At 48.0% G+C, this 25,386-nt stretch overlaps 13 protein-coding genes across 13 annotated transcripts; 8 read left to right on the forward strand and 5 right to left on the reverse strand.

Moving 5' to 3' along the window:
• The first annotated feature begins 1,082 nt into the window (after window positions 1-1,082).
• BT62DRAFT_927760 (uncharacterized protein) lies at window positions 1,083-2,757 on the forward strand. Its single transcript, XM_043185343.1, has 5 exons — window positions 1,083-1,246; window positions 1,307-1,507; window positions 1,559-1,649; window positions 1,703-2,162; window positions 2,224-2,757. Exons 1-5 carry the CDS (start codon window positions 1,207-1,209, stop codon window positions 2,458-2,460), a joined length of 1,029 nt encoding a protein of 342 aa, XP_043043975.1. The 5' UTR covers window positions 1,083-1,206; the 3' UTR covers window positions 2,461-2,757.
• Window positions 2,758-2,779: 22 nt separating this feature from the next.
• Window positions 2,780-4,282, forward strand: BT62DRAFT_514506 (Metallo-dependent hydrolase). The gene is made up of 3 exons (XM_043181225.1): window positions 2,780-3,550; window positions 3,603-3,827; window positions 3,876-4,282. The coding sequence occupies exons 1-3, from the start codon at window positions 2,906-2,908 to the stop codon at window positions 4,014-4,016; spliced, it is 1,011 nt and encodes a 336-aa protein (XP_043043976.1). The 5' UTR covers window positions 2,780-2,905; the 3' UTR covers window positions 4,017-4,282.
• Window positions 4,283-4,285: 3 nt separating this feature from the next.
• On the forward strand, window positions 4,286-5,162 carry BT62DRAFT_514619 (uncharacterized protein). The gene is made up of 4 exons (XM_043181226.1): window positions 4,286-4,319; window positions 4,377-4,794; window positions 4,850-4,984; window positions 5,039-5,162. The coding sequence occupies exons 2-4, from the start codon at window positions 4,548-4,550 to the stop codon at window positions 5,119-5,121; spliced, it is 465 nt and encodes a 154-aa protein (XP_043043977.1). The 5' UTR covers window positions 4,286-4,319; window positions 4,377-4,547; the 3' UTR covers window positions 5,122-5,162.
• Window positions 5,163-5,202: 40 nt separating this feature from the next.
• BT62DRAFT_885478 (Ndufa5, NADH-ubiquinone oxidoreductase subunit) lies at window positions 5,203-5,649 on the reverse strand (the record flags this gene model as incomplete). Its single annotated transcript, XM_043182834.1, has 2 exons — window positions 5,203-5,272; window positions 5,330-5,649. 2 exons carry the CDS (start codon window positions 5,647-5,649, stop codon window positions 5,203-5,205), a joined length of 390 nt encoding a protein of 129 aa, XP_043043978.1.
• A 69-nt stretch (window positions 5,650-5,718) lies between these two features.
• BT62DRAFT_1001296 (uncharacterized protein) lies at window positions 5,719-6,150 on the forward strand (the record flags this gene model as incomplete). The annotated part of the gene is made up of 1 exon (XM_043176715.1): window positions 5,719-6,150. One exon carries the CDS (start codon window positions 5,719-5,721, stop codon window positions 6,148-6,150), a length of 432 nt encoding a protein of 143 aa, XP_043043979.1.
• A 221-nt stretch (window positions 6,151-6,371) lies between these two features.
• On the forward strand, window positions 6,372-8,086 carry BT62DRAFT_927764 (3-ketoacyl-CoA thiolase). Its single transcript, XM_043185344.1, has 8 exons — window positions 6,372-6,662; window positions 6,716-6,914; window positions 6,965-7,031; window positions 7,080-7,178; window positions 7,230-7,601; window positions 7,653-7,729; window positions 7,780-7,817; window positions 7,874-8,086. The coding sequence occupies exons 1-8, from the start codon at window positions 6,425-6,427 to the stop codon at window positions 8,002-8,004; spliced, it is 1,221 nt and encodes a 406-aa protein (XP_043043980.1). The 5' UTR covers window positions 6,372-6,424; the 3' UTR covers window positions 8,005-8,086.
• Window positions 8,087-9,139: 1,053 nt separating this feature from the next.
• Window positions 9,140-9,995, forward strand: BT62DRAFT_823726 (40S ribosomal protein S3; the record flags this gene model as incomplete). Its single annotated transcript, XM_043182370.1, has 4 exons — window positions 9,140-9,280; window positions 9,333-9,541; window positions 9,594-9,806; window positions 9,863-9,995. Coding segments are annotated over 4 exons (696 nt in total), but the record flags the coding sequence as incomplete, so codon positions are not given.
• Window positions 9,996-10,476: 481 nt separating this feature from the next.
• Window positions 10,477-12,654, reverse strand: BT62DRAFT_1001299 (uncharacterized protein; the record flags this gene model as incomplete). Its single annotated transcript, XM_043176716.1, has 7 exons — window positions 10,477-10,926; window positions 10,989-11,192; window positions 11,385-11,463; window positions 12,051-12,063; window positions 12,117-12,402; window positions 12,452-12,512; window positions 12,614-12,654. 7 exons carry the CDS (start codon window positions 12,652-12,654, stop codon window positions 10,477-10,479), a joined length of 1,134 nt encoding a protein of 377 aa, XP_043043982.1.
• Window positions 12,655-13,239: 585 nt separating this feature from the next.
• Window positions 13,240-16,577, reverse strand: BT62DRAFT_516620 (polysaccharide lyase family 8 protein). Its single transcript, XM_043181228.1, has 13 exons — window positions 16,126-16,577; window positions 15,965-16,071; window positions 15,703-15,906; window positions 15,363-15,596; window positions 15,300-15,312; window positions 15,213-15,247; window positions 15,146-15,155; window positions 14,941-15,091; window positions 14,845-14,888; window positions 14,629-14,797; window positions 14,495-14,578; window positions 13,419-14,431; window positions 13,240-13,317 (listed from the first exon to the last, which is right to left on the reverse strand). Exons 1-12 carry the CDS (start codon window positions 16,413-16,415, stop codon window positions 13,430-13,432), a joined length of 2,343 nt encoding a protein of 780 aa, XP_043043983.1. The 5' UTR covers window positions 16,416-16,577; the 3' UTR covers window positions 13,240-13,317; window positions 13,419-13,429.
• Window positions 16,578-16,740: 163 nt separating this feature from the next.
• Window positions 16,741-19,585, reverse strand: BT62DRAFT_885507 (polysaccharide lyase family 8 protein; the record flags this gene model as incomplete). The annotated part of the gene is made up of 11 exons (XM_043182835.1): window positions 16,741-17,763; window positions 17,810-17,893; window positions 17,943-18,108; window positions 18,167-18,206; window positions 18,260-18,414; window positions 18,517-18,555; window positions 18,606-18,884; window positions 18,942-18,967; window positions 19,021-19,223; window positions 19,281-19,393; window positions 19,446-19,585. 11 exons carry the CDS (start codon window positions 19,583-19,585, stop codon window positions 16,741-16,743), a joined length of 2,268 nt encoding a protein of 755 aa, XP_043043984.1.
• Window positions 19,586-19,814: 229 nt separating this feature from the next.
• On the reverse strand, window positions 19,815-21,170 carry BT62DRAFT_515394 (uncharacterized protein). Its single transcript, XM_043181227.1, has 7 exons — window positions 20,930-21,170; window positions 20,810-20,871; window positions 20,682-20,750; window positions 20,402-20,623; window positions 20,237-20,350; window positions 20,004-20,184; window positions 19,815-19,943 (listed from the first exon to the last, which is right to left on the reverse strand). The coding sequence occupies exons 1-6, from the start codon at window positions 21,052-21,054 to the stop codon at window positions 20,105-20,107; spliced, it is 672 nt and encodes a 223-aa protein (XP_043043985.1). The 5' UTR covers window positions 21,055-21,170; the 3' UTR covers window positions 19,815-19,943; window positions 20,004-20,104.
• A 498-nt stretch (window positions 21,171-21,668) lies between these two features.
• On the forward strand, window positions 21,669-24,038 carry BT62DRAFT_1001301 (Mpp10 protein; the record flags this gene model as incomplete). The annotated part of the gene is made up of 5 exons (XM_043176717.1): window positions 21,669-21,810; window positions 21,862-22,632; window positions 22,681-23,067; window positions 23,114-23,616; window positions 23,667-24,038. 5 exons carry the CDS (start codon window positions 21,669-21,671, stop codon window positions 24,036-24,038), a joined length of 2,175 nt encoding a protein of 724 aa, XP_043043986.1.
• A 107-nt stretch (window positions 24,039-24,145) lies between these two features.
• BT62DRAFT_1001302 (uncharacterized protein) lies at window positions 24,146-25,350 on the forward strand (the record flags this gene model as incomplete). The annotated part of the gene is made up of 3 exons (XM_043176718.1): window positions 24,146-24,677; window positions 24,728-25,275; window positions 25,333-25,350. 3 exons carry the CDS (start codon window positions 24,146-24,148, stop codon window positions 25,348-25,350), a joined length of 1,098 nt encoding a protein of 365 aa, XP_043043987.1.
• Window positions 25,351-25,386: the final 36 nt, after the last annotated feature.

The following is a 25,386-nucleotide window of genomic DNA, read 5'->3' on the forward strand; positions in this document are numbered from 1 at the left end:
GAACGTCGGGGCAAAGGATGAAGACGGCGGAAAGGAGTCGCGGGACGACGTCGGGCGCGATGAGCGGAGAGTAGGACTGGTGATGTTTGAGAGAGAAAGGGCAGGACTTTTGGCAGAATTGGAAGAAAGGGCGGGACTTTGCCTCAAAGAAGGACCGGGAACAACAGGGCTAGGAGGCTGGTAGTCGTGGGCTGATCTCCCAAAGCCAATCTGTCCCATGGCCATCCGCTCTCGTTCATGCAGAAGCCGCTCTTCTCGCTGTTGTCGTTCTTTCTCCTGCCATTCTCTTTCTCGTTCTTGCTCTCGCTGGCGTTCCCTCTCCCTCTCCATCTCTCTTTCCTGTTCATCTGAGTGGCGCCGTTTCTTGGCAGGGTGCTGATACGGGTCAACATTGGTCGGTGAAAGTATGTGGTCGAAGCCGTGACGAGGGGCGGCAACAGGCGGCAGATGATGATATGTAACTGTTGGTGTACTGAGCGGGCGATATTCAGTGGTGGGTGAACGTTCACTGCTTAATCTCCGTCGTTCCTGCGACGCGGCCTGAACAAGGGCATCGAGGCCAAAGACATCGGTGTGCTGGCTGGGGATTGGGGTGTCATTGGCTGTATCATTGGAGCAGAGCAAAGACGATATCGCCAGGCGTCGTGATGACATGAAAGTAAGAAAGAGAGCAAGGAGAGGAACATCAAAACAAGAGATGCATATATGCAGTATATTTATGATTGTATGTACAACGAGACATTGCGAGCACACCCACGAGCCTCTCACAAACAAGATGCCAAAGCTACCCGCACCCAAGTCCCATCGTATACCTACACTGTATAGTATGGTAAATATTCTCCAGCAATCCAACGATCTCAAGGTCATCGACACGGCAGATCCATTACAGTCCGCGTGTCCTCGTCGAGATGCTTTTAAGTCGCTGTAAATCAGAAATTAGCCGTAACTCTGCGGTCAGCTGCAATGGTACGTACCTGTGAAAAATGCGTTAGCCGAATTACCTGCAAAATGCCGGCCTTTTATAGTTTGTCAGAACTGTACAGTTCCCGTTTGGGTGGCTGATGCAGACCCCGGATACTGCTTCGGTGTCAGAGGGCTTACAACCAATTTTTTGCGGGCTGCCCAGTGTAACCAAGCACTTGCCGTCGTCCGACCCATACTTATCTTTTCTGCGTCCTGAGCCACAACTAATCCGCCCCGTCAACAATGTCGGTGGCTACCAAAAACCCCTTTGCCTTGCTGGATGGTAGCTCTTTTGCTCTTTTTTCCCTTTTCTTTAATCGTCTCAATCTCTTTAATCCTTCAGAGGACGAAGCTCGTCCGACGACCCCACCGCCCCAGCCAAAGCAGGAGCCCCCAGCGCCTGCTCGCACGAACCAAAAGCCACGCGGTGGTCCGGCATCGAGAGGTGGCAAGTACTACCAGCGCGGCGGTAAATCTGCCCCAAGGGACAACCAAACCCAGGAAGGTACTCAAGATCCCGTGTCGCCAGACGGCCAGCGAAAGTGTACGCTTTAATACTCGTTTTCACTAGACATTTAACTGAGATCGCATACAGTCGAAGGTCGTGGTCGCGGTCGAGGTGGGCGAGGTGGAGGTCGTGGTGGTCGTGGCAGGCCTTTTGACAGGCAGAGCCAGACCGGAAAGACGTGCGTCTCAAATTCTTTCTTCCCTTATTTACTTCTTTATATTCTTCCAACAGTGACTCCGACAAAAAGGTTCACCAAGGCTGGGGTGGAGATGACGGTGCTACAGAGCTCAAACAAGAAGAAGCCGCCGCCACTGATGCCGTAGCAGAAGGCTCCAACGAATGGGGTGTTCCCGATGCTGCCTCTGGGGGTGATTGGGGTGCTCCCAATGCTGCCTCTGGAGGTGATTGGGGTGCACCCGCCTCCAGTGGTGATGCCTGGGAGGCTCCCGCTGCCGGTGAGGTTACAGCAGACGCTGCCACACCAGCCGACAGGCCTCCTCGCAAGGAACGCGAAGAAGAAGAGGACAACACTCTCACCCTTGACCAGTATCTTGCCCAGCAGAAGACAAAAGAAGGGATTTTGCCCAAGCCCGAAGCTCGCAAGGCCAATGAAGGTGCTGAAGGTGACCTCTTCAAAGGCGCGACTCTCCTCGCGAAACCTGACGAAGAAGAAAGCTATTTTATAGGCAAGGTACAGTCATTTTTTCCCTCATTTGCTTGACAAACTAACTGTATTCGCGCATCCCACCTAGGCCAAGCCCTCTGCCAAGGCTCGCGCCAAGAAGGAGGAGAAAGTTTATCTCGAGATTGATGCTCGCTTTGACCGTCCGTCCCCACGCGGTGGGCGTGGTAGGGGTAGGGGTGGTGAGGGAAGAGGTAACTTCCGTGGTGGACGAGGTGGCAACAGAGGAGGCCACAATGGCACTGCGCCCTCAGTCGCGCCTGTCGTCAACGTCGACGATGAAACTGCCTTTCCGTCCCTTTCTTGAAAGACGGCATACATATTCCAACAATACAAAAGCAACCAATATGCCCGTCCACCTGTCCCATTTCTTTTGTTCCTCAAGTTCCTCATTCTTCGTCCGTACTTTCTCGTCCCACCTCCCTGCGTGCTTGATATGATATGATATTTCTGAATTATGAAGGTGATGTCCTGGGGGGATTGTTGGGGTGAGGACTCTGTATATTGTACAAAGTATTGAAAAAAAACATTTTCAAATGTACGTCAGATTCGATGCGGGAAATACGACCAATACTACGGCGTAATACAACTCTCTACTGACGCCCAACAGTATTTGTCGTTACTATGTTCTGATATCTCCCCATCCCGAGTCAGTCTGCTAAGGGTCGAACCCGAAATGACCAGCTTCTTAGTTTTCATAATATGACTCACTTGTAAACGTCCCCATCCATCCTTTATTTCGACTAAAGGAAATGGTTTCAAAAGTCGCTGGATATGCTTTGGATGCCATAAATTCTCTCACTCCCAAACAACTTTCCTTTATACGGTCGCTCCCAAAGGCGGAATTGCATGCCCACCTAAATGGTTCCATTCCAATCTCTGTCCTTCGCGAACTCGCCAAAGGGTCTTCAATTTCCTCTGAGGCTATTTCCAAGCTCCAAGACGGCGTGGAATTGAACGAAATCCACGATTTCTTCGGGTTGTTTCCCGCCATCTACGCCTTGACATCCACTCCAGAGACCCTAGGGCGCGTTACACGAGCAGTCCTCACGGAATTTCTGGACGGTGACACCCCTCAATGTACATATTTAGAGCTGCGCTCCACACCCAAGGTGACTTCCGCTATGACGAGGATGGAATACGTGAAGACCGTGCTAGACGAGGTGGAGAAGTACGGCAAAGATCAAGCAGCGCTGATTGTCAGCGCTGGCCGCGAAATGGACGAGGAAACTGTCAAAGAATGTATTGGCATCGCGAAGACCCTCAGAGCCGAGGGCAGGCGCGTCGTCGGTGTAGACCTCTGTGGTGACCCATTAGTAGGGGATGTGGACATGTTTTGTCGCCATTTTGCAGACGCTAAGAGCGCCGGCCTTGGGGTCACACTACATATCGCAGAGGTGAGTATTCTCTCTCTTGAAATGACAGTTTATTCATTCCTTCATCCAACAGACCAGAGATAATCCTAACTCTGAGACGCTCAAGTTCCTCGCTATTGGTCCTGATCGTCTCGGTCACGCCACATTCCTTAATGATGAAGCCCGTAAGATTGTATTGAAAGAGAACATCGCCGTTGAGCTCTGTCTCTCCTCCAATCTGTTATGCAAGACCGTTGGTTCCCTGGACGTGCATCACATTCGTGATTATCTGAAGCATGATCATTCGATTGCCATTTGCGTTGGTAGTGTCCCCGTCTAAGTTGAAACTATTACTGATTGCTTGCAGACTGATGATATTCTTCCTTTCCGTAATTCTATGCTTGGCGAATATGCGTTGTTGATGGCAAGGGCCCCGCTGGGCCTCGGTCTTTCTGAGGACGACGTAAGAAAGATAGCGGAGATGGGTATGAAGTGTAGATTCACCTAATCATTAGTAGATTGCACCATACTTGCCCTCCCCACTCAGTCCTCATATTTTACAACATCACTCTGTAGAAAACATTGCGATGAGGCGACGGTCAGGGAAAGCTCTCACAATGGGTACAAGGAAACGTCATCGAGATAAAGGAGAACCAAGGGTAAAGCAATAAGCTCTTTTGTAAGTAAAAGGTGGTGATTGTTATCCACTGATGCACGTTGATCGTTTACACAGACAATGGAAAGAATGGCTATAAAATGTTCTACTTCATTTATTTCCTCACTCCACGCAGCATTAATGAACTGTTTCGTGGTGCGCCACGTAGTATCATTTTCTTTGATCACACAGCTGAAGACTTGTCTGCAACAGAATACCTGCTAGACAATTCCACAACCGCATCTCTTTGATCTTGCGCCGCTATTAAAATTTCACCGAGAACAGAAAGGCTCTAAACGATATTATCCCTATCACGAGACGCAGAGTCAAAGCCTTGGTTTGAAGCTTGGAGAATCTGAGAGACTGACCGAATGTCCCTCAGCTATGAACCCACACCTACTGAGTCTATGTAACTGGGATCAGCGTACTATTCTGCCTACTGTCCAACGTGACTTGTCTCACTCCGGGTCGCCGACGCTTGTCTGTACTGATGACGAAACCGAAGTTGAGGATCCACCGGCACCCCTCAAGAAGAAGGCAAGCAGGGGACGGTCTGCCAGATCTGTCAAAAGAGATTTCTTAAGACCAAGTTCTCTGACCGTTCACATACGGACACACAGTGGTGACAAACGTGGGTTAAGTATCCTCGTCGAATATAGCACGTCTTTACATCCATGCTTTTTTAGCTTATCAGTGTCCTTTTCCTGGATGTGAGCGTGACTTCAATGTCAAGTCCAACATGCACAGACATCTGAAGAAGCATTCCACAACGGACACATTTAACCCATCAACATATGTACCCCCCGAAAGCAAGGGAAGATATGTATGGCGGCCTATCAATACCACGCCGATTTGGTAAATAATGAATAACTCACTTGCTTCATCATTTGATCCGTCACATATAGCTGTGAACATGATTTTGAATGTCAAGGTCAGTCTCTGGCTGGCTTCCAGGTGAGGACCAATAGCTTTAGTTTTCAAGGCACTAGGCACCGAATTGTCGTGTTGCTCTGATTGCCTATACAGCCAGTTCTATATGTCATGACGAAGTTGTTTGGCCAAAGTACTCCCATTGGCCGCGTTCTGGCTTCTCTTCCAGTGGTTCCCACCTACATGATAAATTAGATTTGGACACTGATAGGGTAAAACGGGACAAGTCGACGCACGCTTTCCATTCGATCATCTGACTGGCGAGCCTGAGCTCGTCAGAGGCAATGTTCAATGACTCCTCAATCTGGCCTTCATCAAGGCCGTTCTCTACGGCAGCTATATCTCCCCTGGCAGCTTCCAAAACTTTGATTTTGTGAAGGGTAAGAGCTTCGGCACTCTGCCTGTAGACAGAGGTGGATGGTATGCCGGCAAGGATCTCGAGGGTCTGCTTGTACGTCTCTGCAAGGACAGGGAGAGGATTTGGGTGGACGTTGAGACCGGCCACGCCGGTCGTTCGTTTGATGACGTTGAAGAGAGGACGCGAGCAGCGGAACATGGTGGCTGGGTGAAAGAGTCGTGTTGAGTCGGAGTCCAAATCGGGAAACAAGCAGCTTGGCTCTTCACCATGGCGGCGCTGGCCTTTACCAGGAATTCTATCCTACCTACCAATCCTCTCTTTACTTTATTCAGGATCCCCGTCTTCAAACCTCTCTTTCCGCCAAATCTTCTGCCTGCATTTCTCACCACACCCCACCCGTTCACCTGGCGCATACCTTCCCTCCTGGAACTATTTCCCTCAATAGTACTCGCCGTGCCAAAGAAAAAGACGTCTCATTCGCGCAAGGCAATGCGTGCTGCGAACAAGGGTTTGAAGGACAAGCACAGTGCGTTGTCCGAACTTTTTCACGCGTCTCCGTTGCCTAATGAACGATCAGATATCGTTAACTGTCCTGGATGTGGGACACCGAAGCTCGCACATCACTTGTGTTCGAAATGCTATTCTTTTCTGAGTCGGACGTGGAAAAACAAACTGCGAGGCATGCCTGATCTGTCATGAGCCTGAAAGGTATGCCTTTCGTGGATTTGTAGTGGCAGTTGCTCATTCACATGACAGATTTGTGAGAGTGTATCGTACAGTACTAGTAGATAACAAAAAATTATACATAACTCGAAAAATATCCTTCATTTTGTTTGCGTGAATTCGGATTTTGTCGGGATGTAAAGAAGATTTGTGAGACCGAAAGCGGCGCACGCGGAAAATAGAATCTCCGGGATTCCTTCTTATACCGCCATGCTTGCTTTTGCTGATTTCGTCTTTACCACCGTTTACCATGCTCCCCAGAATTGCCTCTCGTGCCGCTAGTACTCATGTCCCTCGTGGCCTTTCTGCCATCCTCCAAAAGAATCCAGACGACGTCGTCATCACCTTCGCCAAGCGTACCCCCGTTGGTCGGGCAAGGAAGGGCCAGCTCAAGGATGTCCCTGTCGACGAGATGCTCCACGCCCTCTTCAAGGCTTCCCTCCAAGAAATAAAACTGGATCCAGCCAAGATAGACGATATATGTGTCGGTACGTTCTCCCCGTCCGCAACCGCATCCATAGCTCATTTAGCGCGTTTATAGGTACGTGCCATCCGCCATCGCCTTTGTATGTCTCTAGAGCAGCTGCGATGGCCGCTGGGATCCCCAATCACGTCCCAATATCTACCGTGAATCGACTATGTTCCTCTGGTTTGATGGCTATTCGGAATATTGCCCATGCCATCAAGGCTGGCGAAAGTGCACTTGGGCTGGCTGCTGGTGTCGAGAGCATGAGTCTCAAGTGCGCCGTTCCCGTCCTTGTTGCGATCTCGTTTCTTATCTTCAATGCAGCCCAAGACCTACTCCCGAGGTCTCTGCTCCAGTTGCTGAAAATGCGGAGGTCCAAGATTGTATCCAAGTATATCATGTTCTCATTTCTATTGGAGCAAAGTCTAACGTACATTAGCCTATGGGTTGGACTTCTGAAATGGTAGCCGAGACTTACAAGGTCTCTCGTCAGAAGCAAGATGAATATGCTCTCATTTCTCATACACGGGCCAGTGAAGTAAATCCCTCACTATACATGTACAATCGACACCTTCTGACACTTCCATAGTCCATAGCCAAAGGTATATTCAAAGACGAAATCATTCCCATCTCTATCAGAGGCAACACTATCTCCACCGACGACACGGTCCGTCCGGGAGTTACCCTGGAGTCTTTGTCAGGTCTAAAGTCCGCCTTCCCTAACTGGGGTGAAGCCTCGACGACTGCTGGTAACGCCAGCGGTGTTGGAGATGGCGCCGCTTTGTGCGTCCTCACGACGCGAGAGAATGCCGAGCTAGAGGGCATGGACATCGTGGCTAAATGGGTTAGCAGTACGATCGTCGGTGTCGAACCCAAGTACATGGGTATCGCCCCCATCTATGCCATCCCCAAGCTGCTAAACCAAGTCGGTCTGACGAAGGAAGAGGTTGATATCTACGAGGTATATCCGCTGCTAATGCCAACTTCATGACATTAAATGATCGGGTGCCAGATTAACGAGGCTTTCGCGTCACAGTTTGCTTACTGTGTGGAGCAACTGGATATACCTATTGAGAAAATTAACCCCAAGTAGGTCCGTTGACTACCGTTTCCACCATGCTAACAAACCACGTCTGTAGCGGCGGTGCTATCGCCATAACACACCCTCTTGGCATGAGTACGTATTCTAATGTTCTGTATCTCCTCTCGTACTGACTTGTACTCTCAAATCAGCCGGTGTCCGCCAGGTCGTCACAGGTTTGGCTGAACTGAAGCGCAAGGACCAGAAGCTCCTTGTAACGAGCATGTGTATAGGAAGTGGTATGGGAGCCGCTGGTATCTTTGTTAACGAGGCTCGCCATTGATTGTTCCGACAATTTCACACACTGGGTGTAATGTCAATCATAATACAAATGGCTATCTATACCAAGCCAAGTATGGCACCACGGAAACATCCAGTGCCCGTCGCTTTCGGAGTGTCCTGAAAATAATCCAGGTGCGACTTTCGACATCACCTTTCTGTTTGATAATTCGCGTGCAGTCCATTCTAAGAGAAATCTCGAAAAAGATGCTGCTCTTTTCCAGGAAGGAGGTGGGCTCAAACCAGCACAGGACCTGAAAATCTCAAAATATTTTATCTGTCCAAGATGAAGATGAAAGCAAAAGCTACTCGAAGATAATAGCGATACAAAGGACTTGGCGTACTCGGACAGTCCTTTTGATCGTTTAGGACCTCGAAGGTGTTAAAAGCAAGTTGTGATGATAGGCAAAAGAGGGCGCATTCTTCGGGGAGGGACGAAAGAATGCCATCTAGAGAACGCCATCCTTAAGGATAGACTCTTGCTGTCTTCGCCACTACCACTACTTCGTCATAGCGAAAGGTTATTGCATCGTACCATGTCGGAGACGCCGCGACCATTGCCTCTGCGACGTCCAGAGAAGCTTAGCATTGCTCACCGATCGAGCACTCTTGTACAAGTAGTGAACACACGACTGGTGAAATGAGGTTTGTTGCAACAGTAACGTAAACAGAAGCGACACGACATGACTATCAGATTTACAAGGAAAATATTTTTTGCGCCTAACGAAGAGCGTGAGCATTGAATAAAATGATTGTGAAGGCAGTGGTGAAAAGGATCAGAAAAGTCATTCATGTCAATGCTCCGCACAAGACAGAACTTGACGGCGCAATTCGACTAAGAGGTGCCATGGGTTGAATACAACACTCGTCATATATAAAAGAGAAATGAGAAGGTGAAGACTCACCCATAGACATTCTTCGGCCATGTTCTTATGGGTAGAAAGTAAGAAGTAGAAAGCAAGCGCATAATGGTTTTATAGGCACGTGATATTCGGCAAATGCCGGTTAAACTGTACAGTTCCACTCCCAGGATTTTGCGGGACCGCTCTGATTGTCGACAAGTGCAAGGTATCTATCGAACAAAATCCTCTCTCCTAGTCACTCACAGGCTCTGTTACAGACTTACCCTTGGACATAAAATGGCGTCCTCTATCAGCAAAAAAAGAAAGTTTGTCGCCGATGGTGTCTTCCGCGCCGAGCTCAATGAATTCTTCACTCGTGAACTCGCCGAGGAGGGTTACTCTGGATGTGATGTCCGTGTAACTCATGCTCGTACCGAGGTGGGTTGGTATTGTCTTTGTCGTTGGAGCTCTGCTTGACTAGGGGCTGTAGATCATCATTCGGGCCACCCACACTCAGGAAGTCTTGGGCGAGAAGGGTCGCCGTATCCGTGAGCTTACTGCTCTCGTTCAGAAACGGTTCAAGTTCCCAGACAACTCCCTTGAGCTCTATGCCGAGAAGGTCCAGCACCGTGGTCTCTCCGCCGTCGCTCAGTGTGAAAGTTTGAGGTACAAACTCCTTGGAGGTCTTGCCGTTCGTCGGTATGTTCAGTCTGGTCACCGCTTGTCCTTCCGCATCCTCATTATTCTCTAGTGCGTGCTATGGTGTCCTCCGATTCGTTATGGAGTCCGGCGCCAAGGGTTGCGAAGTCGTCGTTTCCGGCAAACTTCGTGCTGCTCGTGCCAAATCTATGAAGTTCACCGATGGCTTCATGATTCACTCTGGTCAACCTGCTGTTGACTTTGTGGACTTCGCTGTTCGCCATGTCCTCCTTCGACAGGGTGTACTGGGTATCAAGGTCAAGATGTAGGCCAATTATTTTTTTTTCATCACTGGTATATAAAACTTATATAACTTTCTAGCATGAAGAACTGGGATGCCGAGGGTCACACTGGACCTCGCAAGCCTCTTCCCGACTCTGTTCAAATCTTGGACCCTCCCGTGGACAAAATTATTTCGGAGCCTCAGTCCGAGCAAAGAGAGCCTTTGGCCGTCCCCGTTGCCCCCCCTGCGGAGGAGACCTACCCCCCCCAAGAAGCTTACCAGCAGCCGGAAGCATACATGGAGCAGCCAGTGTTCTAATGTAGATTTGTGTGTGGTGTCGTTAGTACATATGCAAATATCATCCCAGTGTCGTTTCTGTCACTTTCCAAAAAGTTGTTCAAAAAGCTAGACATTCTATGACTTGGAAATTGCATGCGCCAAAATTTTGCCGCCTATCAAGAACTGTCAGACTCATCCATGGGTCTATCTCGCGCAGAGCGATGCCAAATTAGGGCTTGACTTGTGATCGGATGCTTTGGTTTTTCTCAGGTTTGTAGTGTCTGATTCATTCCTAATAGAACAGTAGACGACAAATTAGATATGCCGAAAAACGCTACTGCCCAATAGGCCACCCGTTGGCAAATCAATCACTAAGCTCTATGTTCGCACCATTTCGCCGCTCTTTAGAAATTCAAACGTAATATTTACTGTGCTAAGCATCTACGAGGGACCGGAGACTCATGTTATTCGTGCGTTGATCATAAATGAACGCAACGTTCCCGTTGACGGTAATGACTAGGTTGTCGGCATCTGGGTGCTTGAAGTGTGTAATATTGAGGTTTGTGGAGCCACCTGCATCATTCCAAAACACAACAAAGACAGTTTCGTGCGCGTGATCATAGATCGCTGAGACCTGAGCATCGTTCTGAGTGGACTGCAGAGAGAATTGGCGGCTTTTCGAACGGAAGGTATCAAGGTCTGTACCAGGAAAGGCGGTGTACGATAAAGAAGCGTTCAGGACATTATGATGTAGTCGCGCAGAGAATAATGTGACATCCGTAGGAAGCTGGGTAGACGACCAATTCCCACTTTTCTCCTTGACACTGTATGAGATAGAGCTTTTGCGATCGAGGATATATCCAACATTGCTGTGCCGTAGAGACTCGGATCTACTTGTCCCGTCGAATTCATGTTTCTCGTAGTCATCCACAACTAAAGACCAACATTGTGCTTTTGGTCAATGACAGAGTAGACTGGTGCGTTGGTTGTGGAAGGGAACTGATTGTGCGAGCAATTCAACGCCATCGCATTATAATCGACAGCGATTCCCGGTATGAGGTTCCAATCCCAAGCTGCAGCGATGTCTTTGTAGTCGTTGCCTTTCAGGTACGTGTAAAGGGCTCCATTTGACAGATGGAATCCGAATGGCTATATTGCAATAGGATGAGTTCCGCGATGATATGGATATTAATGTTGCATTGCGCCCGTTTTGTGAATTGGTACACTCCGTGGTTTTGGTTCTTGGAGAGAACATTTTCAGGGTTGAAACGTACTGTTCGCCGCGGTGTGGCTTAGCTAAAGATTAACCTTGATAAGGACGAGAACAAGTCATAAACGAACCATGTAATCGTTAATATAAATCATACGATTTCCCTTGAGGTTTCCAGCGTTGGCGTGCGTTAGATTCCCGACTTTCAGACTTGCTGCAAAATCTGCCAATGAGCTTGACATCCATTTGTTGCCCAATTCCTCGACCGTCGTTAAATTCATTTTGAGGTTTATAGGTCAAAATGAGCGATGCCCCCCCCCCTTCCCAAAAAAAAATTGGAAAGTCAAGGTGAGCGCACTGTCCATCCATGACAGGGGAGCTAATGGATCTCGGGAGAACAGACTATACGGCACTCACGTTGTCTTGAGAAAGATGCAAACACTCAAATCCCAATGAAATACACCAGTGACTGCATTGTAGAATATCACCCATCTGTTCCCTTTCCCTTCAAAGAGGCGGGCCAATGCAATCTTTGATTCGGAGTCTGCAGAGAGTTGGGTCCGCAGTGCTGCAAGCTCAAATCTACAACGTCGCTTGAACTAAGTATATAAGACGTTGCATAAATGAGCACACTCTAGTTACTACGCAAAAATTGCACTAGTCTTTGCCTAAAATGCAGAAAATCAGGTGGCTGGCTTCTGGTATAGAAGAAAACTGACCGTAGTTGCTATTGTAGAATAAGCCACCGAATATGGTGTAAAATAGGATCGTGCTTAAACCGCATTTGAACTACTTACCCGAAACTACCATCTACAAGGGATATTCATGCAAATCTGAGAAGAGTGGGAGCAGGCCAAACATACCAGACCTGATCTCATCGATATTGGCTACATTTTTGATGATGATTTCCTGATGGATTTTACTATAGGCATCAGCGACAAGAGTCTCACTTGAAGACAGAAGTCCTGCGTCGATGCCAATCTTCGATACGTCCAAGATATTGGAGCCGATCATGAACTTCACGGGAAGATCGAAGACCTCATATGAACGGCCTGACATGAACATGCAGTAATTCGCAACATCTTCAGCGAGCTCTTTTTGTCCCATAATCATGCATGCTTCCACCACCAGATGCGGTACTCCAATCGCCTATGAATGCTCAGCAGGGCAGAAAATGATTATGTAGGACGACTCCTACGTTGCTAAACCAATTCCTATTCCAGAGCAGGGTCTCGGCGGAATCGCATGGACAGCTTGCGCTACCGCCATCATACAAGCAGGCTGGGTTGGTGAAGTCGTGGTCGAACCACCATTTCATACCAGAAAAATTGCAGATTTGAGCTTGGCATCTTTGACGTACTCGTGCGCATTAGTTAGCCTTCCATGCCAAGCGCTGGTCATAGCGGCTCAAAAGAGAAGTCAGCACAACCAATTTTCAATTCAGGGTGGTGACAAGATAGCTGAAACTTGCGCAAACGCGTCCAATGTTTGCCAGCTGGCCACTTTGCGCGTTGGGCAGCACATTCTGTAGTATAATTAACGTCGGGCCATTGACCATTCGAGTCGAGGGAAGAAAGCTTGTCATTGTGATGAGTACGGCAAGCTGAGGTAGGACGGCCAAGGCTCACCAGCTCGCAATCTCATGACTAGAGCTTTTCGACCCAGACATAATGACGCTAAACGACGCCCTCGAATATTTTGTAAGTTGATGTCTTTGGCGTCGGTAGATTCATATCGAGTAGTCTGAGACGCGCGTGTAGTGAATAGATTCGTAGAATTGTTTCTAGGCGAAATTCCCGAGGTCGTATGCTTGATATTGGAGATGCTGCCTTAGGATTGTCATCTGCAGCTACACAGGCTTGCAGTGGCAATAGCAAATAAATAAAAGAAATGGGCATAGAGAATGTGAGTGTTGAGGGGCATAGAAATGGGTAGCGACTAAAAAGCGGTCAAAAAGAAAGACAGCGCGTACACGGAATTTATTGCTTCGATTTTGGTTCTGTTTGCATCTTCTTGTCCCAACGACAGCGACCCCAACGGACGCGCCAAATTAAAGTAACACAGCTATCCAGCATCATCGAGGCAGTGTTCAACAATCAACATAGAGGCAACCAAGAACAAATCGTAAGTCATCTACAAACATTGATAAAGTATCATGTACGAACAGCAGGGAAGGTCAGATTCGTTGAAAAACACTGCTACCTGCTAAACCACCCGTTGGAAAGGCCACTACTGAGCTTCTCGTTAGTGCCTCCTTCTCGCTTCTTGTAAAAACGAAAGTAATTTCCACAGCGGTAAGCGTCTGTGATGGATCAGATACCGTAATGAAGTTGGTACGTTGATCATAAATGAGTGCGATGTTGCCATTCGCCGTAATAGAAAGAAAGTGAGCTTCTGAAGATTGGGGACAGGAAATATCGAGCTTCGTAGAACCACCGCTCTCGTTCCAAAAGATTGCAAAGACCGTTTCATGTGCCTGGTCATAGATCGCTGAAACCTGAGCGTCATTCTCAGCCGACTGAAGAGAGAATTGGTGGCTCTTTGAAAGGAATGTGTCAAGGGTTGTCCCCGGGAAAGCTGTGTATGATGAAGATGAGTTCAAGGAATCATGCTGTAGCCACGCAGTGAAAAGTGTGACATCCGAAGGAGGCTGCGTAGATATGCCAATTGAGGACCAATTGCCACGTTTGTCCTCGACGCTGAAAGAGATGGATGTTGACTCTTGCGGATCGATGACATAACCAACATTGCCATGCCACAACGACCTAGGCCCTGCCATAGATCCCACATCTTCATACTCGTCTACGACTAAAGGTTCGACGTAGCGCTTTTGATCGAGGACAGAATAGACTGGTGCGTTGGTATTGGATGAGATATTGGCTACCATGACGTGCTGTACATCGTCCTCGAGGAAGAACCAGGCCTTCTGCCAGCCCAACGACTTCGTGGAAGGATTCAGATACCGCATGGCTGCAACACCAACTTGACCATTTGACACCCCACCTACAAAAGCCTGAAGTCCAGAGAATTGACTGCTCGAGCAGCTCAATATCGTCGCGTTATAATCGACAGTGATTCCTGGAATGAGGCTCCAATCCCAGGCAGCAGCGATGTCTTCATACTCGTTGCCATTGAGATAGGTGTAAAGAACCCCATCTGCAAGGTGGAATCCGAATGGCTAGTCGACACGAGTGACGGATGAGCCTTCCAGATACAACATAATCAACATTACAGAATTTACATTTTCCGAATTGGTACATTCGGTGTTTTTCGTTCTCGACGAAAACATCTTCAGAGTTGTGACATACCGTTTGCCACGGTGAACCTATGCGCTAAGTTAGCTATGACGTTTGCGAGGTGGAGTAATAGAAGTACCATGTAATCGTTGGCATAAAACATACGGTTGCCATTAAGGTTTCCAGCATTGGCGTGCGCTAGATCAGTGACATTTAAACTGGCTCCAAATTCTATTAGCGTGTTTGACATCCATTCATTACCCAACTCCTCCACTGCCGTTAAATTCATTCCAATGTCAGCGGTGGCTCTGTTCATCATGAGCATTGCCCAGGGAGAAACAAGAAGTGAGCGCACTGTCCGTCGATGACAGGAAAGCTGATGAATCTTGGAAGAACAGACTTCAAAGCAAAAGTTGTCATCAGCATGAACAGTATGTTTAAAAAACCCTACAAAATCCCAGTGAAGTACACCATTAATGGCATTATAGAAAATCATCCATTTGTCCCCATCAAATAGACTAGCCAAAGCGGTCTTGGAAGCAGAACCGGCCGAGAATTGTGTCCCTGCTGCTGCAAGTTCAAGGTCCAAGACGTCGTTAGAACTAGAACATGATCAAGTAAATGAGTACTCGAAGCAGGCTGCAACATAATCATACTAGACGGTGCCTAAAATTTCGAAAGACATTAGGCTGACCAGGTCTCATATATACAACGAAGACTGACCGTAATTGCCGTTATAGAGTAAGCCTCCGTGCTGACTAGTAGTAATGTTAGAGAGCGCACGCAGTAGTCAGTGTTAGATGAACATACCCGAAACTACCATCTAAGAAAGAAAGTCAACATCCGTTTGGAAGAATGATAGTATGAACGTACCAGACCTGATGCCGTCTACCATGATACCATCTTTGATACCAAGTTCTTGGTGTATTTTACTGTAAGCATCAGCGACAAAAGACTCATTCGAAGACAAGAGTCCTGCGTCTATTCCAATCTTGGCTACATCCAGGATATTGGCTCCGGTCATGTAACTCGCATTGCGAGCAAAAGCACCATAGGAACGAGTTGACATGAGCATACAATGACTCTCATCTGCTTCAGTAAGAATATCTGTTCCTAGAATGAGACACACGGGCACCACTAACTGCGGCACTCCAATGACCTGCGAGACGTTAAGCAACAGAGAAAATTGGCACAAAGATGCTACCCACATTACTGTACCAATTCGTATTCCAGAGAAGGGTCTCCGTGGAATTACATGGGCAACTTGCACTACCACCATTGTCCAAGCAAGCAGGGTTGGTGAAATCGTGGTCAAACCACCATCTCATCCCAAGAAGGATGGCGGATTCGAGGTTGGCGTCTTTGATGTACTGGCACACACCGGAAAGTCCACCATGCCAAGCGCCTGCCATTGTGACTACGAAGGGGGTGCTTTGACATTCAGCACGACAACGACCCGAAGACTGCAGACATACGTAACCGCACCCAGTGATCTCTGGCCGGCCAGTTCGCGCGCTGGGCAGCACAACCCGTAGCATAGTCGACGTCAGGCCATTTACCGTCCGAGTCGAGGGAAGAAAGCCTATACATATTTATGGTGACATGCGGTAAGGTTTGCCAACGTGCCAAGACTCACCAGCCAGCAATTACATTGCTAGAGCCTGAGAGCTCGGATACAATCGACGTCAAACGGCGCTCCCGAATGAGATTGATGTCTTGAGCGCCGGTAGCTGCAGATTGGGTGGGCTGAGAACAACTCGCGGTGCTCATAGTCAATGGTACAGTTGCGGTAGTGAAAACATTGGTTGTTGCAAACGAGACTGCAGAGCTTGTCACGGTCGATGCTGAGGCTAGTAAGGCTTGAGAAATGACATCTGCGGCAGCAAACACCGAGAGTAAGGATGCAAAAATCAGAAAAAAGCGCATATAAAACGAGCGTCGAATGGGAAGGTCAGCTCACAAGCAGGAGCCAGTCGAGATGAAAGGTGCCAATTTGCACGATTCGGATGCGTTGCTTGCTTGGCTTCTATTTGTGTCTTCTGACACCTCAAACGCTTACGACGCCAACCGACGTGCTGTTTCCCAGCAACCACATTACAGCTACTCTCGAGTATCGATGGTCAGCAGCTCAACGATAATGGCAGAGACAACCAGGAATGATGAATTGGGCCATTGTAGCACGAGGAAAACATTTACAGGACTCCGAAATTACGATATGTGAAATGGAACTGCATGTAGGATCCTGGGCACCCTACAGGACCTGTGTTACACTTTCCCCCCAAAAACCACCTAATGGAAGATCAAAATAGACCGACTTTGTAGTCGATACATCTGTCCACCCTGCAGGAGGTGTTCCCGGTCCGGGAGAGACTGTCAACGTAATATTTGCCAGGGTCTGTGAGGGATCAGAAAGTGTGACTTTCCATTCGTTGAGGTCGAGAATAACAGCGCTGTTTCCGGTACAGTTGACGATTATAGGTGCGGCATCAGGAGTTGGAAGAGTTAGGGTGGCCGAACCTCCGTTGACGTCCCAATAAATGATCATAGCGATGTCGTCAGTAACGTCGAGAACAGCTGACACGGACCCATCATTGCGTACCGGTATAATGTCGGATAGCTGCGATTTTGATACAAACGTATCGTATGACGAAGTTGCTGGATAAACTGCGTAAGATACGGGGACCGCCTTGTCATCGTGACTGAGCCAGGCGGAGAAAAGGTCGACAGATATATCTCCCTCGTCAGATGTCCCAATCGATTCCCAAGAGCCGGTCTTATTTCCAAGCTGCACTGACAACGAAACCGCTGAATTGGACGCATTGAAAGTGTATCCAATACCACCGTGCCAGAGGGATTCAATTGAAGAAAAATTCCCACTTTCTGTTACCGGCGACCCCGATATTAACACGTCGCTGAGGTACCTTCGCTGATCCAAGACTGAAAATACAGGCGCAGGGGTAGTTGAATCAATGTTGGCAACCATGACATATTGGACATCATTAGGTAAGAAGAACCACGCTTTCTGCCATCGAAGTGTCTTCGATGCCGGCGTCTCATAGCGCATTGCAGCGACACCGATGTCCTGGTTGGATGCACTACCAGCAAAGGATTCAACACCACTTGCCGTTGTATCATCACAGTCGAGTACCGTGGCATTGTAGTCGACTGTTATGCCTGGGATGAGATTCCAGTCCCAGGCAGCAAATATATCTTCATAATCGCTGCCGGTCAAGTAGGTGTACACTGTACCATCAGAAAGATGGAAACCATAGGGCTACAGAGATCAGTTCGAGAGGACAGAACCAATAATTGCAACTCACGTTTTGCGAGTTAACACATTCAAAATTCAAAGTACGATTAGAGAACATTTTTAATGTTGTCACGTATCCAGAGCCGCGTTGTACCTGGATAGTTGTTATGATTAAGCACAGTGTAAACTTGAGGAGAACATACCATGTAGTCGTTAGTATAGAACATGCGATTTCCGACGATGGCACCAACGTTGGCATTCTTCGAGGTGCCCTCGAGGACTTCGTAGACATGTGTAATGTCGCTTGAATTCCATAAATCACCAAGAACTCTTATCTGCGTCAGGTTTGTTTTGAGGCTAGCCGTTGCTCTGGTGAAAACTTCAGTACCAACTTCACCCAAGCCCCTTGATATAATGTACGACTTACTGGTCATCAGCAGTAGGAAGACTGATGACTCGGCCGATGACTGACTGAGAACTCCATGAGACGACAGTGGGCAACATTAAATATGATGAACACTTGCATAGTCCCAGTGTAAAACATCTGTGACAACATTGAGGAATATCATCCACAGGTTTGCAGTAAGTAACGTGGAAAACACGTTCTGACCCTCATTTGATGCTGCCCATTGCGTATTTGCCGACGAAATTTCGAGGTTATACACATCATTCGCGCTGTCAAGATGTGATTTTATCTTGGCACTCATATGGGTCACTTACTAATCCTTCCCTGTTGCGAAACAATTGTGTGAGAGCTCCTCGAAGTAAACTGATCACATACCATAATTTCCATTATACAGTAGCCCATGGTGCTGTCTAAAAACAGTTTTTGCAAGCACACATGAATACATCCAGAGATATCCTACCCGAACGAGCCGTCAGGTCTAATGCCGTCTGCACTAACTTCTGTCTTGATGATCAGCTCGCCATGAGCTCTATCATAAGCATCCGTGAGTATGGTTTCGTTGCTTGTCAACAGCCCTAAATCGAGCCCAATACCGGCGATATCCAAGAGATTGGCGCCAGTAATACTGCTAACGCCTACAATACCGGTTTGGAATGTGTTGTAGGCTCGTTGAATTATATGTAAACAGCCAGCCAATTCATCGTCTGAGAGGCTGATGTCCAATAAGAGGCATGCCGAACTAAAGACGGGTCAACTCAACCACTGCGATAGCCAAAGAGGTCAAGTGTAGTAATACCTAACCAACGGGGGAACCGTGATCACCTATAGCAGCTGTTTGTGAGCTGGGAGGTGACAGAAAAATAAGAAGATCAGACATTAGCGGCCCAGTTAGGGTTCCAAAAGCCAGCCGTGTCACAAGGACAAGCATCGGTACCGCCAGCGTCCAGACACGCGACGTTGTCAAAGTCATTAGAAAACCAATATGTCATGGCCAGAGAGATGGAAGCTCTGAGGTCAGGATCGCCGGTATACTGAAGCGCGTTCCTGAAACCGCCATGATATGCAGCAGCGAAGGTATCTGATTTCAGAATTTCACAGTCAGATCGGCTTACTGAGGAAAAATCACTAGACCTACCGATGCGCCTCCAATGCTGCTGTGCAGGCCAGCTACCTCTTTGGGCGTCGCATCCAGCAGTATAATTAATTTCATCATCCGGCCATTTACCATCCTCGGATAGAGAGGATAGCCTATCGACGAAGTTAAAATCATAGCTTTGCTACCCGAGGCTAAAGTCGGCACCATTTCGGGATGGACGAAGCACCGGTAGAGGCGCCAACGATACCTGAGTATCGTCGTTCACGAACAATATCAATGTCGGCTCCGGAAATTGGGATGAAAAAATGCGCAGACAAAATAGCGAGCAAAAGAACACAAAACATAGTTGTTCGCACCGGAAGGAACGGCCAGATCTCGTTCAAATAGGAACGGAGTCTGAGTCCTACGTTCTGGGAAACAACGGATGGCGTGGTGTACAGCTGAAACGAACGTAAAGGTTCCCAAGGTGGAAAAGAAAGAGACGTCGGTGATTGGAATGAATCTGGCGCTTTATGTGTTTGTCAGTCAGACTAGCGTCCGCTGGCATGGTGTTCGAATAGGACGCGATCACACGCTCATACAAAATCAAAGGTAGAGATCATCGGACTCTCAGACTTGGACCGAAAAAAGTCCATGACCCTGCAACCATGCGCTCAGAAGCTCTTTCGAAGGTACTGCCATAGATGTCAAATTGAAGGATCTCTATCGAAGTTCAGAAGTTAGGCAGGAATATACACGTCTAGTATTATATGGGAACTGTACGATTATGTGAGAGATATTGATACACGATAAGCGGTAGTGTCCAAAAAAGTTCCAAGAGTTCGTGAGGTCGTCAGGGTTTATATAAAATTTTCAAAGCTGGATCACTTGGAAGCCTGGACGTGCAGCTTAGAAAGGGCTACGGTAACGGGGACCGCCAAAAACGCATAAGCTACCCAGACCACTGGAAAGGACCAGTTAGGCGTTCACGAGATGTAATGGAGAAGGACACTCACTGGTGAAGGCATTGCCAATGTTGGCCACGGCATCGACGCCTAGAGCGACGCTGCCGTTGAAATCACTGACTGTCTTGTCGAACCACATTCTGACAATCATGTGCGTAGTGAATCCTGGACAGAAACGGATAAATCTCTTGGAAGAGGTCATAGTGTTCTACTCACCGATGAAGAACCCTATGAAGCCCATCCAGGCAGTTATCCTCTGAATAAGGGGCTTGTCCATGGCGGCGGCCATCTTCTCTCCCATTTTGTGTCGGAAAGAACCCACTGTATAAACAAGGAAGAAGACGGAAGAGAAACCTAGCGAGACGGCAACGAAGCCCCCTGCACTGGGCGGAGAAGATATAAGGATTTGAGGCACATCATCCGGTAGATCAGAAAAGTCTGTCAAGGCACGGGTAGTTGAGCATTACGGGCACATTTACGAGATACATTGGCGTACCATATGTCGGCTTGAGAGCAGCGACGGTACAATCAACTGTAGCGTTGGCCGTCGGTCGAGAGCACGATCCTACAAAATGCGAAGGTCAGTTAACACAAACCCGATACGTATCACAAAGGAAGGCATACCAAGCAGTCCCAAGAAAAGACTTGCACCATCAGTTCCATCTGAAGAATTCGAGGACGGGGTGCTGAAAAGAAAATTTAGCAAACAGAACATACAGAATGAAACTGGCTAACACGGTGAACAGTGCAACCCTGTCCTGGAGCAAAAGACTCGGAGCCAAAAAGGCCAAAAAAGAGAGAATAAGGGAAGTCAAGGCAAGCAGCGGTGTAAGGTATAAGACCACGGCTTTAGATAGACCGGCAATCATGATTTTAATGGCAAGTTGAGAGAGGCCGCGTAGAGAACGTTTATCGTAAAGAATGCAAAGCACGACTTGCGGCTTGAAAAGAAGGAAAAGAGGATGGGCAAGACGCAGTCAAGCGATAATGACTTGAAGCCGGACATTGAGTACTTTATACGCGCATTGTCCATTCCAGGGCTCAAAAAAGGAAGAATAGAACTGAGAAGTGAACAATGAACAAGCGTATCGAGGGGAACGATTACATAACGCTGTTGTTAACGGAGTTTTGTGTGCTTTTGTTCAGTCCGAGGTCTACATTATGCGACGCACAGACCCTTGGCGCGTCAGAACAAGAAAAATCCCAAACTCGGCCAAGTGACGATTCAGAAGCAACAGACCCATGTGCATTTTGACAGCTAATGCAGAGCCTTGGAGCAATAAGTAGTCCCTTGTGTTTCTTGCTATGTATGCAGTATCAGTATGCACTTCACTGCTATCAGAAAGAGCGCGAAGAGTGCCTAATAACATTGAGGGGAAGAGGATTACGCATTTTCGGTGGTAGTGGTTATGATGAGAAGGATGCCGCCGGCAATCATAATTTTTTTACACCGTGACCGAGGCTACCGCCCTTCCTTTTCACAATGACAGAGGTCGAAAACGCCGTTGTGCCTGCGTTCCAAAGACTCTCAGATTTAGTCGACAATCAACCGGAAAACTATGCCAGGGGTAGTCAGGATATTCAGTTGGCAGCTCTTGCGGCAACCCAGTACTTGTTCGACCTTTGTGGGTTTCTCGCATACGATTCCATTTTTCAGTTCTGACATTCGTACCAAGCATTGAAATGCGAAAATGCGTCTGTACCACACATTAACAATCTTCTCCAAGCTCTCAGTCCATCCGAGGCACCTCAAACGCGATCACAGAGTAGGAAGCGAAAACGCAGCCCTAGCCCTCCACGAAACGTGCCTACATTCGAAACGACTCCTTTGACGTCTTTGTTTACGGATGGCATGGATGAGGAACAAATATGGGCCCAGTTGGATCTCAGAGCAAGCAGGGTTAGCACGCTCCTTGAACAGGCTATCCAACCAATCCAAGATTCAGAGGATTGCGATGAAGACAAGGACGAGACATTGCAAAAGGTTTTCGGGGCCCTCGAAAATGGTGAGGACGTTGGAGACATCGATTTTGATGACCTTGACCAGGATCTGGGAGAGTCTGATGGAGGAGGCCTTAGTAAAAGCAGTTCTGAGGAAGAGGAGGAGAGCTCGGAAGACGAGCCACATGAAGAGGGTGTCATGACGCTGAAGGACCCTTCCTCTGAGGAGGATTTTTCCACGGATAACTTCTCCGACTCTCAGCAATCACCTCGAAAGAGAAGGGCGAAGAAGAGTCAAAACAAACCGAGACATGTGCATTCAGAACTCGATGACAATTTTTTCAATCTCAAATCCTTCAATTCCCAGACTGAATGTTCTGAAGCACTCTCAGTATCCCGTGGAAATCTTAATGCGGACGAGGAGAGCTCAGACGAAGAGTTTGTGGACCTGTTTGCTCCCGTTGATGTCGAAAACTTTGATGAAGAAGACCTTGAAGACAGTGCCGGTATGATCTACACGCATGCACAGGTGCTATAACTGATGGGTTTTTTAGAGCCCTTCTACAAAGACTTCTTCGCTCCTCCTCGATCTGGTTCTTCTAAACGTGAGAAGGGTGAGACTCGCAGAGGTGGTGTACGTTTCCATGATGAGGTTAGGGTGAAGAAAATCAAAGCAAAGGGAAAAAACCTACCGTTGTCACACTTGTTCGACGACGACGGGGATGTCGATGGTGAGGACGACGATGAGGACGAAGAGGGACTGTTGGAAGCGTTGAACGGTGACAAACATAAAGACGAAGACGTTTCAGACGACAGTGACGGCGATGAGGATAATGAACACATGGACACGGAAGACAGCGCATCTGAGCACAGTGGCGGGGATGCTATTGATCGACTGAAGGATGATTTATTCGCTGAAGAAGATGAAGAACCCGAGCAAGGTACGAAAATTGCCATAGCTGTGTGTTGTGTTAACGTCGGGATTAGATCAATCCATGCACGAAAAGCGCATGGCTGAGTTGAAAGAGCAGATTATGGTGCTGGAGGAAGAGAATGTCGGCAGAAAGGACTGGGTACTTATGGGCGAAGCTCATTCACGGTCTCGTCCTCAAAATTCGCTACTGGAAGAGGACCTGGAGTTCGAACGCGTCATGAAGGCAGTGCCTGTTATTACCGAAGAGGTGGTGCAGGAACTTGAAGAGAGGATCAAGGCTCGAATCATGGACAACAACTTTGACGATGTTGTGAGGATACGACCTTTAGAGGATAAGCCCTTTCTGCCATCAAGATTCTTCGAGCTCAAGGACACAAAATCAGCTGAGTCGCTTGCACAAATTTACGAAAATGATTTTCTCGCAGCACAAACTGGAGCTCCTGTGGATGATCGTGACGGTAAGCTGAAGAAGGAGCACGACGATATTGAACAGTTATGGAATAGTATTTGTGGAAAGCTGGATGCACTCTGTAATGCCCACTTTACTCCCAAACAAGTAAGTTGGGCTTTTGTCCTCGTTATCAACGTGCTCAATTCTTTGAATAGGCCAAAGTTACGATATCCTCCATATCAAATGTGGCAACCACGTCTTTGGAATCTACTCTGCCTACTACCGAATCTACAGCAACGATGCTTGCGCCCGAAGAAGTATTCGCACCGTCCTCGTCTGATCTTCGTTCTCGAAGTGAAATGACTCCCCATGAAAAGCAAGCACTAAGAATGAAAGAACGGAAAGCCAGGAAAAAGAGAAGAGACCAATTGGACATTGCTATGGACAAATATGCCAGAACCAGGGGCAGCGTGAAGTCACAAAAGAAGGATGCGTTAGAGACGGTTGTAAAGAGCGGCAAAGGTGTTACTGTGGTTGGGAAGCAGAGGAAAGATATCCTCCAAGGGAAGAAATCCAAGTTGAAATGATTCTGAATTCAGCCGTTGTAGACCCACGTGACCTGTATAAAAATCATGATTCCCGTTGCCATCTTTCTCACCTACCACCGTCCATTGAGCATACCGAAGAAAACGCTATGTCGTTCTTTTCTCGACGCAAAGACAAGCCCCTCATTCCACCCGTTGAGTCGGAACGCACTGCCTTTTCCTCAAACGGGATCTCGCCGCCTCCGTCATATCGTTCCAATGCAAGTACCTACGTTCCCAGTCGCGACGGCGACCCATACAATACGCCATCCAGCAAAGTCACCTCTTATCCGCCACCAGCACCGACACCAATGAACGACTATGAACCTCGTGATAAGTACAGCAGGAGTAACGGGGTTGGGGACATCTATTCCCGTGGTGAAGCTGAACTGGACCAGGATCGCAATGAACTTTTCTCGGGCTACAACCCTCAGAAGGCTGGTTCTGGACGTTTCTTTGATGGTCCCCAGATCAAGGAGCCAGCGCCGGGCGAAGAGAATGATGAAGATGTTGAGGGGATCAAACAGCAAACGAGGTTCACCAAACAGGAGAGTGTAAACTCTACTCGAAATGCTCTTCGCATGGCCCGCGAGGCCGAAGAAACTGGCCGCAATACCTTATCCAGGTTGGGTGATCAGTCTGGTACGCATTGACATTGTGGTCTATTACGTATTCTAATAATGTTCCGGTAGAGAAACTTGCCAACACGGAGCGTCACTTGGATGTTTCAAAGGGCCACTCGGTTCGCGCTGATGACAAGACCGATGAGCTTAAGAAACTTAACCGCTCTATATTCCGACCTGCTATTACCTTCAACAAGGACGCGAAGCGAGCCGCTCAGGAGGCTAAAATCCAGGGTCGTTATGAGGAAGAACGGGAGGAAAGGGAGAAAGCCATGATGGACATTCGAGAGAGCCAGAATCGGATCGGTCGCGCACAGACATATGGGCGCCATGACGATGAAGAGGGATTGTCAGGTTCAGGACGAACCAAAACAGCCTCAGAATTGTCAATAAGGAAGGAGCAGAGAAAGCGGTTCCAGTTCGAGGCTACTGCTTCTGATGATGAGCTTGAGGATGAGCTCGATGACAATTTGAATGAGATAGGTGACATGACGAAGCGATTGAAGGCCTTGGGCACGGCCATGGGTCAGGAGTTGGATAGCCAGAACAAACGAATTGAGGTCATCGAGGGCAAGACTGTCGGGCTGGACAGCAGAATCTATAGAAATACTGAACGCGTATGTGCTTTACTTTTTCTGCCGTTACGTCGAACTGACATAAATACATTCGAACAGCTCAAGAAGATCAAGTAGTGCGATTAGACGACTGGCGTGTGGATTTATGTTCTT

The sequence above is a fragment of the Guyanagaster necrorhizus genome (genome assembly GCF_019112545.1).
Source record: "Guyanagaster necrorhizus MCA 3950 unplaced genomic scaffold BT62scaffold_4, whole genome shotgun sequence".
NCBI lineage: Eukaryota > Fungi > Basidiomycota > Agaricomycetes > Agaricales > Physalacriaceae > Guyanagaster > Guyanagaster necrorhizus.